General features: G+C 28.4%; 1 protein-coding gene across 4 annotated transcripts in view; it reads right to left on the reverse strand.

Annotated features, from left to right (window-relative positions):
• Window positions 1-1,127: 1,127 nt before the first annotated feature.
• Window positions 1,128-12,802, reverse strand: part of LOC140445547 (STE20-related kinase adapter protein alpha-like) — a 322,390-nt gene continuing 310,715 nt past the window's right edge. For 2 of the 4 annotated variants that reach the window (XM_072537651.1, XM_072537650.1), the window contains one exon: window positions 1,128-1,574. In XM_072537651.1, coding sequence (XP_072393752.1) covers window positions 1,288-1,574 — 287 coding nt within the window. In that variant the 3' untranslated portion in view covers window positions 1,128-1,287. Of the gene's footprint in view, window positions 1,578-12,802 lie in introns of all 4 variants that reach the window. The other 2 variants (XM_072537649.1, XM_072537653.1) reach the window with 2 other exon arrangements.

Genomic DNA, 12,802 nt, shown 5'->3' on the forward strand with positions numbered 1-12,802 from the left:
AGTATGTGACAACTACGTAGTTAACTTACCTTAGTGTTATTATTAGTTTTTCTTCTGGTGATATGCTTTTTTTCATATGGGTGTTATTTCTTGAACATGGCTCTTTAATAATTTCTAATAGCTCTTGAAAAGATTGCTTAGGCATTCGGATAAAATTAAGAAACTATTCTGGTCATCTTTAATTTCTTTAACTAACGTGTAAAACATTCCTTTATTTTTTCCTTCATTTACTATGGGATGTATCCAATACCTGCGTTTCTTCTTCTTCTTTGATCTAATATGAACTAAACTTGCACTTATTAGGAAAAACAAATCGTCGTCACTTTCACTAGATGATTCTAGAGACATCATTATACCATTATACGTCCAAAACTCGACTAAATTTGGCAATACCGAATACAATGGCAAAACTACTGCAACTGTTAAACCGCCTAATATGTTCTAAGCTGCGCAGCAGCCGACGAGGCGCAGACGCGGCGCAAACCGCCCTGCCTGTGTTTAACCTTAGACATAAAATCACAGTATGGTTACATACTATTTCTATACACCACATTTACCAGTTCCTTGATAGTAATAACACTAACTTTATTTTTGAAACATAAACGTAAATAGCAATATATACTTATTTTTCAGTCACTACGTCAGCGAAATATTGCAACGCTGGTTAATTTAATTCAGAGGAACAAAAATGGACATTTACTTTAGTCTTTAACATTTTCACACAGCACCATCTAGTATAACGTAAATCAAACAAACATTCGTATTCAAAATCTAATCCGACAGAAAGAGTGGTGACATCTAGTGATTCTCTCAATTAAAATCAAACAAATTTATTCATTGCGTTGGTCAACTATTCTTTCTTAAACAATGATACTACTGTTAATTAAACTGTCAACGTCCTGTAGTTAAATACATTTTCTGGCGTTCCAGACATTATTAGATATTTCGGGATTTTCGATGACATCCCGAACATTCTAGATTATTTTAATACTTCTTTTCTCGTCAAGGGACTTTTTCTATATAGAATAAATCTCACGGAACTGTCGTAACATATTAACATTGACTAGATTACTCATGAAAAGTTGTAAGATAAAATATTACTATTTAGTAAACAAATGATGAGAAAATAACTGATTAAATTTTTATTGCATCTATAATGATAATAATAATACTATAATACTCAAACAAATTCCTGTTAATGTATTTAAACATTTCTTTTATTTTATATAAATATATAAGAAACATGTTGATATGCATGTTACAGCGTTTTTTAATAAAAAAAAATAATTAAAAATCCCAGTCGCATGTGTAAAAATCTAGTTGAGCCAACTTATTTATTGTATCAAAATTTTCGATTTCATCTGTATCATATCCCACACGGTCGCTTAATGGCAATGCTGGCTTCAGCAGCTCTGGTAGAGGAAGCGCTCTTTTGACAGTCTTAAAAATAGGATGGTTGAGCAACTGTGCAGCGGAAGGTCTATCGGTCACATCCCACATAAAGCAGAGAGAAACAAATTGGTGTAAATTAGGGCTAAATCTTCTGTTTAAAATGCTCGAACTAATTTCTGTATCTACTGAAACAATATATACTACAATATCTCATAACAATGTTGTAAATGTAATTTAATAGGCTAGATAATAAATAATTATACAAGATAATAGCTTCAGAACAATTAATAATTAGTCAACAATAGTGGCGGACAAAGGCTACCCTATTTTTCATAGGTAACCTTATAATTCCGGGTCTATTTTTAGCCATGACACAAACTTTGTTTTTTTGGTTTCAATTCAAAGCATATAGTGTGTAGTTCTATTTAGTTATCGGATTATAAAAAAATGAAAAAATAATATACATGTACAAAAATACACCTAATTTACTAAAGCAAACTATAATACTTATTAAACAAATATACCCAGATTGATAAGTATCATTGCCTTTTTCTCACTTTTAATTTGGCAAACTCGTCAATTAGTTTGTCACAATTAATAGAGATACTTAATAACCCTTTTTCTATATAAGATAATGATAAACTATTAAATTTTTGTTGGCCTAATCTGGATCTTAAAATGTTTTTATTCTGGCCTTTACTTAGAATGATCTTTCTCCGTTTGCATTGCTCATTGGAAGAGTTCAATAAATTCTCAGTTTAAATTTGGGAATGTTGAAATAGTATTATTTTTCTGAATAAATGACCACATGGATACAGGCAAAATAAGATTTTCTTTACTGACCAAAGTCTTAAATTGTAATACTTCATTTTTAAATTTTGCTACATACTACTTACATCACTACTATATAAAATAGTTTTGAATTTATTGTTAATCGTTTTATATCCCTCAGATCTTTGTAACGTTGCTACTCAAAGAATCGCATCCAACAAATTAAAATGTTCTCTGTCATTGAATCTTATTTCATGTTCTGGAATTTCATCATGAAATTGTTTTTGTATTTTCTACCATTTTTTATCATTAGTATATGCAATATCTTTAACTTTTTCTTCTTCTTTTTCTAAATTGTCAAAATCATCATTAACAGTTTGTATTAAACCATCAATGAATCATATATATTAAGACTGGTGTCTTTTTGTTGAAGAGTGTTGTTTGAAACATTTAATCTCTATAATCTTTTTAGATGTTCAACCCGGAAGACTGGTGAGTTTAATATTAATTTTTATAATAATATTAATCTTAGCTCTAAGTTTAATTGTACTAACCGCGGAAATCTTTCCGAACATATATATATATATATATATATATATATATATATATATATATATATATATATATATATATATATAGGGTTTTTATCGCGGTTCTCAAAGAATTAGTTTGTAAGCACTTTTTTAGATTATCTTTATTATATCTATTATGAAACACACATATATATCTAACATAACCAATGCAAAATTTAAAATAAACTATTTTAAATTGAAATTCTTATGAAACTAATTAAATTATATATATAATGTAAAATTTAAACAAACTATCTTTAAAATTGAAATAATTATGACACTAACTAAATTATATTAACAAAATTTTGTACCTTTCTTTCACTGAATGCCTAAATGAAACTGTTCTCCACTATATAGATTTTAATCACCACTCAATGTCTTCGTTCTCAGCTTCGGTTATCCTTGTTTTTGTAAAATTACTTTTTCCAATTATCAGCTTCCACCAATTTAAAATATTTTTCTTCTTTAGCAGCAATTATATTTATTCTTCTTTTCAATATACCAATATCCAATCACCAAATATATTATATAATTTTAATTTTCAATTAATACTTCTTCCATTAACCAATCACCATAACATGATTTTTAATTTTCACTAATATTATCTTTATACTGTTTCTTAATCTTCATTGAACTTATTATATTGAACAATTGGACCTTCTGACTGACTATCTTGAACTTACTGAACAATTGATTTCACTAACTAAATGTGTCTGTCTTCTAACTAACTTTCTTACTAACTGACTGGCCATCTGACTGCATACTTTGAATCCAAATCACCGAGTATTTATACCTTTTCAATGTTCCAGAACCATCTGGCAAGAAATCATATTCGATTTGTTCCATCTCCTACATGTCTGAATTTTCTGGAACAGTCCATTTCGCAAACAAGGCCATCTTCGGTGATCTAGAGAATTCCTTACTTTTCTATCGAGAATTTTATCTACATTTAGGCTTTTCAGATCAGAATATACACTTAAATCAGTAACTAAAACACTCTAATTTAATAAACTACACATTTTAAACAACATATTATTATAACCCCACTTTATATTCGTAATTATTATTTAAAATGTCACTTTAATGTATAGTTGGTTGCCTATGCACATGGCTCACTTAAATATATTTACAATATTATAATTATTAAAATAAAACTTTTTACATTTATTACATGCTAATTTCTTAAAAATGCCCTCACATAAATAATTTTTATAAAATTCTCTAGTATATAACTTATTAAAATAACCAAATACTTTTTATATCTAATATTATCTAGTATATAATTTATAAATTATTTTCTTTAAACACCAATCATCTCAACACCCCAAAATTAAATTTAAAATAAATAATTTACTTATTATTTTTTTAAATATTAATTTTCTTATCCACATACCTTAGTAAATATAATAAATTAACTAATTTAATTTCTTATTATTTTTTTTGTGTTATGTGTTTACATTTTACAATGGATATTAGGATACAAATCTAGGAATTATTTCCATTCAAAAAGCTTTCATCCATATGAATTGGTAAGTTTTACACTTTATCATATTATTTTTAGAAAGACAATTATAGAATCAATTTTGTATCTAACCCCAAATTATGATTTTTAGGGCACAAACAATTTCCATATGTACAAAATCATCAAGTATGATGTCAAATTGATTCACAACAATGAAATCTACCATCTATCTATGAAATGGATTTATCAGTAAGCTGTTAGTGTTGTTATTATTAGTGTTACAAGTATAGAAAACATTATTCATTCTCTTCATAATATTTAAAAATGTCATTGATATGAAACATGCCTCTTAGTCTATTCTCTGCATCTATCGACACATAACTATTTAGTGCATTCTGATTTTCAATTCTGTTGTATGGACCTTCAAACATTGGTTGTAATTTCTTACAACGGTTTTCTCCAGCATTACTCTTTCTAAGTGAACGAATTAATACTTGGTCTCCTTTTTGAAATGTGATTGGTTTTTTTATTTTTTGATTTTGTCTTCTGATATATTTTTCAGCTTTCCTCCTAATTCGGTTATTCACTTTCTGCATTACTTGTTCTAACATATCCTGATTATATTCACTAATCCATTTTCTGTTTCCTATATGGCCAACCATTAAATATTCTGGTACTTCCTCTGTATTTAAATTATGTGTATTATTTAAAAAATATTCTACTTGTGGTATATGTTGCTGCCACGTTTCATGTTGATTTTGACATATTATCCTTAAATATTTTATAACTTCTTTAATATATCTTTCTGCAGGATTTGCCTGAGGATGTCTGATACTTCTAAAATGAATGTTGATTCCCTTTTTCTCACAAAATGCCCGAAATTTTTGGTTGTTAAAATATGTAGCATTATCTATTATGCAATTTCTAAATGGTCCTATTTCTTCGAAAAATTGATTAATGTATAATTTCAATGTTTTAACATTTGTTCTTGAGCAGGGATATAGTTTAATAAATTTTGTATATAAATCAACTATCACTAGTATATGCTTTTTTCCTGTTGGACTTGGAACTAAATTTGAGATAAAATCCATGGACACTGTATTTAGTTTTTCATATACAACATTAGATCTATATGTGTTCTGGCTTTTGAAATTCTTTTCTTTGTTTATTTGACATATGGGGATTATGTAGTAATTTCTTTTGCTATACTTATGTCATTCTTTGCAAAATAATTGTCCCTAAATAGCATCCATAGGTTTCTTGAACCAATATGCATGTAATTGTTATGTAAATTTTTCAATATTTTCCTTGCCAAAGTTCTACTTATTACATATACTTCTATGCCATTTAGTATTTTATAATAAACCCCATCTTTCCTATGGACTTTTTGTTTTTCACTCAAATTGATCTGATCTCTTATAATTTCTTCTTTAGAATATAATCCAGTACTTTCTACTGACTGATTTAATCCAATTTTTATTGTTCGCTGCCCTTTTTGTGATGTATTTTCTAACCTTGATAAAGCATCTGCCACTATATTGGATTTTCCAGAAATGTATTTGATTTCAAAGGAGTATTCACTCAATATTAGACTCCACCGATGTATTCTACTGTTTCCGTATTTGTTATTTAATATAGATGTTAAAGTTTGGTGATCTGTTTCTATTGTAAATTCATTACTCAACAAATAAAATCTTAATTTTGTGACACAGTGTATGATACTTGCTAGTTCTAATTCTGAAACTGAGTAACCCTTTTCATGTGGCTTTGTAATTCTTAAAATGAATTGTATTGGGTATTCGACCCCATCATGTATTTGTAATAATACCCCTGATAATCTCTCTATGGATGCATCTGTTCTTAATATGAATGGCTGTGTGTAGTCAGGATAGTAATTTTTAAATTTGACAGAAAAATGTTTTTAATTTCTTGGAATGCTAGTTCTCTTCTCTGATCTCATCTCCATTTTACACCGTTTCTCAGTAGTTCAAGTAATGGAATTTCTTTTATACTTAGATCTGGTATCATCCTTTTATAATAATTAATTATTCCAATAAATCCTCTTAAAGTTCTTACATTGTGTGGTGTTTTATATTCCTGAATGACCTGTGTCCGTTCTGGATCCATTTCGATTCCCTTAGTATTAAGTTTATAACCTAGATATATTACTTCTTTTTTAAAAAATGTACATTTTTCTTAATTTATCTTTAGTCCAACTTTGTCTAATCTGTTGATTATAATTTTTAGGTGTTTCTCATGATCTTCAGCCGTTTTAGAAAAAATTAATATATCATCAATGTAGTGAATTACAAAATGTTCATATTGATCCAAAATATCATGAAGACATCTACATAGAGCACTGCAAGATGATTGAAGTCCAAATGGTACTACTTTGAATTGATATACTACTCCATCTATCTGAAATCCCGTATACTGTCTACTTTTTCTTTCTAGAGGTATCAACCAGAAACTATGTTGTAAATCGATTTTAGTGAAAAATGACATTCCTGTAATTCTTCCTAGTATTCCATCTATACTCATTGGTGCTTCAAATTGCTTTTCAGTAATCTTGTTAATATTCCTTGCATCCAAACATAACCTGATTTCACCTGATCTTTTACGTACTACTACTATAGGGTTTATGAAACGTGTATCTGCTTTCTCAATGATTCCATCTTCTAACATATTATTAATCGTTCGGTTTACTTCTTCTCTGTATTTATATGGTATTGGGTATGATTTTGTTTTAAAATCTTTTTCTTCTTTAACTTTTATACTATGGATATAATTTTGTGCAATTCTATTTTCTTTATTGACAAGTCCCTTGTGTTGCTGCAATATGGAAACGACTATTGATTTATATTCTTCAGGGCAATTTAAAACTTTTATCATATCTTCTTCTTTACAAATAAAATTATTCTTCATTATGTACTCGTTATTCCTTGCTTCCAATTTTACGCACTCCACCTCGTAGGCATCCATCTGCTTAAAATTTCCATTCCTTAAATATTCACTACAATTATTCTTTACATTCTTTTGGGACATTTCCCTATCATCAAAATACATTTCTTCTTCATAAATATCATTATTTCCTTTTAATAATATCCTATCAACTCTTATTCCTTCTTCCACCCATCTTTCTGCATAAATTTAATTATTTGCCCTTCCAAAGTTACCATTTTTTCTTCAAAATCTATCTTTACTTTCTTCTTTTCCAATTCATCATTTCCCATTAATATATCAACACATAAATCCTTGACAACAAATCCTTGCATATTAATTTCTTTATTAAGAATATTAATTTTAAAATTGGCTAGTTTATCAATTTCACCCAACTTCTTATTATTTGCACCAACAATTTTAATTTTTGGAATCTTTATTACATCTGATAGTTTTAATGTATTAAAAATAAAATTCTCCGAGACTAAAGTACTTTCTGAACCAGTATCTATCATAATTTTAATCATTTTATTTTTGGCCAAAGCATTTATATAAATTAAATTAATAGATTCAATAATTTTATCTTCATCTAAAGAAATAAATTCAGAAGGTTTTTCATAATAGCAATATCTTAACTTCTAATTCAGAAAGTTTACTGAACAAAATTTTGATTATTAGAATTGTCAGATTATATCTGACCACTTGGATCTGATGTCCTATGTCTTTCCCTACTATGACTTCTACTCACATTTTCTTGCCTTGTACTATTTCGTTCCTTGTCTTCGCAGCTTCTATTCCTTCGTACACAATTTACCTGTCTGTTGTAATTAGGTCGTTCTGTATTTCTTCTATTGTTAAAATCTTGTCTATTATTATTAGTATTATTATTAAAATTATAACTAGTATTGTTATTAGGATTCTGTCTATTTTGTTATTATTGTTAAAATTTTGTAAATTATCACCATATCTAGTATTATTGTATGATTGTCTATATTGTTGATAATTATTCTTATTATATTGGAAGTTATAATTGTTTTTTCTGTTATTATTATTTATCCTAATATCATTGTTATCATTATTACTTGCCATATTACCTCTTTGTATTCTTTGAATAAAATTAATAAAACTCTCTATTGTTTGAATATTTTGTACAGTTACTGTTTGCACAACATCAGCATCAAAATGTCTAGATACATTTAAGACTGTTTCATCCTCTCTAAGTGGTGGTTCTAAATATTTTGCAACTGTTATCAGTTTCAATGCATAATCTACCATATTTGATCTTAAATTGTGATTATACTTTCCAAAATATAGAATTTCTCTAAACTTGGCTTGCTCTAATTCACCCCAATAATAATTTAAAAATTTATTTTCAAATGTTTGAAAATTATCTAAATCATTTTCAATACTAGCAAACCAAGTTGCTGCATTGTCATTTAATGTCATTCTAATATAATCTTTAATATCATAATTATTATTCACTAATCTTAATTTATGTTTTAAACTATTTATGTATACTCTAGGATGCAGATTTTTTATATTACCAGAGAATTTAATCCCAGTCTCATTTGTTAAATTTAAGTAAGGTCTTCCTAGGTCTCTCATTTGTGAAATATCATTTATTCTCTGTTCCACATTTCTTATTTGATTACTATTTATTTGGATATTTTGTTGTATATCGTCTAATTTTTCTTCTGTGTTTCTCCTGTCTTCGTTAATTTTTACTTCTAAGTTACATTTCTGCAACTTTATTTTCTGTTCTATATCTATCTTATTATCTTGAATAATCCTCTTTACTTCTGTCCTCTCATTTTCTATCCTTTTCTTGTAGTCATTCCGTATATTTTTTATTTCATTTGCTACTTTTTTCTCTGCAGCTTCAAGTTTTTTATCCATTTGTTTTTCTATTTGTTTTACAATTTTATTATTATTATCTTCTATTTTCTTTTCTAATTTTCTATAATTCTCTTCCAATTTCTGTTCCATTTTTTTCATATCTTCTTTGACTTCTTTTGAATTCTCTTCCCATTTGTTCATGTCTTCTTTGATTTCTTTTGAATTCTCTTCCAACTTTTTCATGTCTTCTTTGATTTCTTTTGAATTCTCTTCCATTTTTTTTGTATTCTCTTCCATTTTCTATTCCATTTTTTTATGTCTTCTTTGATTTCTTTTGAATTCTCTTCCATTTTTTTCATGTCTTCTTTGATTTGTTTTGAATTATCTTCCATTGTCTTGTTCATCTGCATCTTTAATGACATCAAGGTTGCCATATTGACATTTTCCTCTCTTTCTGTATTGATTTCTGCAGTATCTTGTGGAACTTGAACTAAACTCTCCTCTTGTATAGGTTGTGTTTCTACTTCCACATCTTCTTCATTCTTTTTGCTTCTTGTACCTTTCTTTCCTTGAGACATTTTGAGACTTTACTTGTTCAAATATAATTAAAAATAAAACCTATAATTTTTTCTTTCTAATGATAATTAATTTAATTATATGAGAGCACTTATCTTTCCAAACTAATTCTTTTAAATAGAGAGCCCCACGTTGGGCGCCAAATTGTAACGATATCGCACCTCCAGATCTATAGAGGCACAACTCAAAAATTCACCATTTTGAGTTAGGCCTTTATTTATATGTAGTCTTGAACGATCTTTTTAATGGTAATATCGTTCTGTTTATAATCTTGTCCATTAATTCTATTTTTGAGTTATACCCCTATTTTTTCTATGCGTCATGTTAGATTTTTAAATTAATATAGAGGCACTTTTTTAGATGTGCCTTTTTAACAATATTTTATTGTTCCTTTGTACCGTAAACACAGGCACTTTTTGAGTTGTGCCCTTTGAAGTAATAGGTAAACAATTAAATTTTTAGTTGGGCCCGTATTACCACAAAGGAAGTTGATTAAAATATTATTTATATTTTAATATATTTATACCAAATTTATTTTATAATAACGCCTGAAACAAAATTGAGAAGACTAAAGAAAAATGCTGTTCCATCAGCTAAATTGCCCCAACGGCATCATGTTATTTGTAGAAAACGTAAGGCGTAATTTACAAAATATAACGTGGTCAGCTTCAAAAACTGCCTCAGCCTCAACTAAATATCTCTGCCGATCTTTTAACCATATAAATAATTAAGATAATGTAAATTTTACTTCCCGTGTTTCAGACATACTGTAGAAAAACAAACATTTAATTTTATTTTTATTCAGTTTTGGGAGTCAATTACCTAATGTATAAACTCCAATCTCAAACAAATAAACTTTGAAGAACGTACTTCAACTTTTACTTTGGCAAAACACACGTGTAAATGATTTATATTAAACGTTTTATAGCTTCGAGATTAAATGATAAAATGATTTTTGTTTTCCCGAAGTCATAGATTTGTAGCATTAGCTAAAGACATCAAAATCATATATTTTTTTGTTGAGACTAGAACAAGACAAGAAAACGAAAACGCAATACCAGACGCTGGAAGTTAGCTCAAGCCAAAGAAAAGCGCAATTCTGGGATGTCATACACAAATGCTAAAGGAAATCAAGTAGCTAGTAGAAGTATTAAGCCACCTTGTAATGAAGAAAAATGTAGATTACAGTGTACTACTAAGGTTGCCCACGATGATAGAAAAGATATTTTTAATAATTACTGGGGCATGTGTGATATTAATCGCCAAAGAGAATTTATTGTAAGGCATGTAACAATAATTGAGCCCAAGTATAGGTATATAAGGGAGGGGAGCACTAGAAGTAATAATCATGCGTTTAATTTTAATACTAGTCAGGGATTGCAACGAGTCTGTAAACATTTCTTTTCATCAACTCTTGATATCACTGCTAAGGCATTTCGCACAGCTATTGCCAAAAACCTGTCTGTTGGAGTTCTTGAAAAGGATAAACGTGGGAAACATAAAAATCACCCAGTTATTCCTGCTGCTGTTGTACAAAAAATAAAAGACCACATCAATAGTTTCCATCGCATTCCATCCCATTATTTGGGAGCTCAAACAGACAGGGAATACCTTGAAGGCCAACTTACAATAGCAGAAATGAATAGAATGTTTGTGCAACAGTTTAATGACACTAGTACTCAAAAAGTAACTTATGCTCTTTATGCTCATGTTTTTAGTAATAATTTTAACATAGGATTCTTTAAACCAAAAAAGGATTTATGTGTAAAGTGTGAAACATTCAAAAATGCTAGTCCTGATGAACAAGAAGGACTAAAAATTGAACATGACAAACACCTAAGAAACAAAGAATTAGCTCGGAAGCAAAAACTACTTGAAGCCGCTGAAGCAAAAAAAGGAAATTGTGTTTGTGCTTGTTTCGATTTGCAAGCTGTGATGCAAACACCACAGGGTGATGCTTTCCTATTTTATTATAAAAGAAAATTGTCCACTTTTAATTTCACTATTTATGAAATTGGAACCAGCCAAAGTTTCTGTTTCGTCTGGCATGAAGGTGTTGCTAAGCGTGGTAGCAATGAAATTGGCTCATGCTTATTAATGTTTTTAAAAGATCACTGCCGAGACAAAGATGTTATATTTTACAGTGATAATTGTGTAGGACAAAACAAAAACTAGTACTTGGCCAGTTTGTATTTGTATGCAGTTCAGGAGTTAGGTATCAAAAGTATTACACATAAGTATCTGGAAGTAGGGCATACACAAAATGAAGGGGATATGATGCATGCCCTAATTGAAAAGCAAAAACAAAGGCAATTCAAATCTGGTACTCTGGTACTTTGTTAAAATAACAGAAAATAGTTACAGATGATGTAATTGATTTTAAAAGATTATCAGGGCAGATTGGGAGTAACTTTTCAAAAAATTCAGAAAATGACAAAGTAACATGGAATCAAATAAAAGTAATGCATGCTAATAAGAATGGACCATTTATTTTACTGTAGAAAACTGAATATGACGAGGAATCAAATTTTTCTCAGTTTTTAAAAATAAATGTCAGATCACGTAATCGTGGAAAAGTAAGAAACTTGGTGCTTGAAAAAGCATTCTCCCATCCACCTCTATATCAGATGCAAAGAAAAATGATTTGCTATCACTCTGCGAAGCAAATCTTATTACAAAGCCCTACCATAATTTTTATAAAAATTTGAATTCATTAGCTTATCTTAATGATTACGATGCAGATGATATTGAATGATGCAGTTGCATATGATCTTAATTTCACAAAAGTTAATTATCTTTTTAAATATTACTAAAGTAATTTACATTGTTGAAATACATAATATTTTAATAGTACAAGTCCAATGATTACCAACATTGTATTAAATGTATTTTCATTATTTATGTCAATAGAGTAATGAGAATAAGTTAGTAGAATAGAATGAAATAATTTTAGGCAGTAAGATTGTTTCTGATTCCAATTCAAGTATTATTGTATAATGAAATAAACATTTTAATTGTTTTGTATTGTTTTATTAACAAACTTAAAGATGACCTATAGTGCCATATCCGTTTTATTAATGGCAAAACAGGCATTTTTGGGGTTGACATGCTTGAGATGTACATTTTTGAGTGGTAATATAGGCACATGTCAAAAAACAATTTAAATATTTATTTTTAAGTTTTTTTAATGATACTGGTGTAAAATACTAGTGAATAAAAATAGTTAGCTGTAGTAAAATTATTTGTATTTACA

The sequence above is a fragment of the Diabrotica undecimpunctata genome, chromosome 7, assembly GCF_040954645.1.
Source record: "Diabrotica undecimpunctata isolate CICGRU chromosome 7, icDiaUnde3, whole genome shotgun sequence".
Lineage (NCBI taxonomy): Eukaryota > Metazoa > Arthropoda > Insecta > Coleoptera > Chrysomelidae > Diabrotica > Diabrotica undecimpunctata.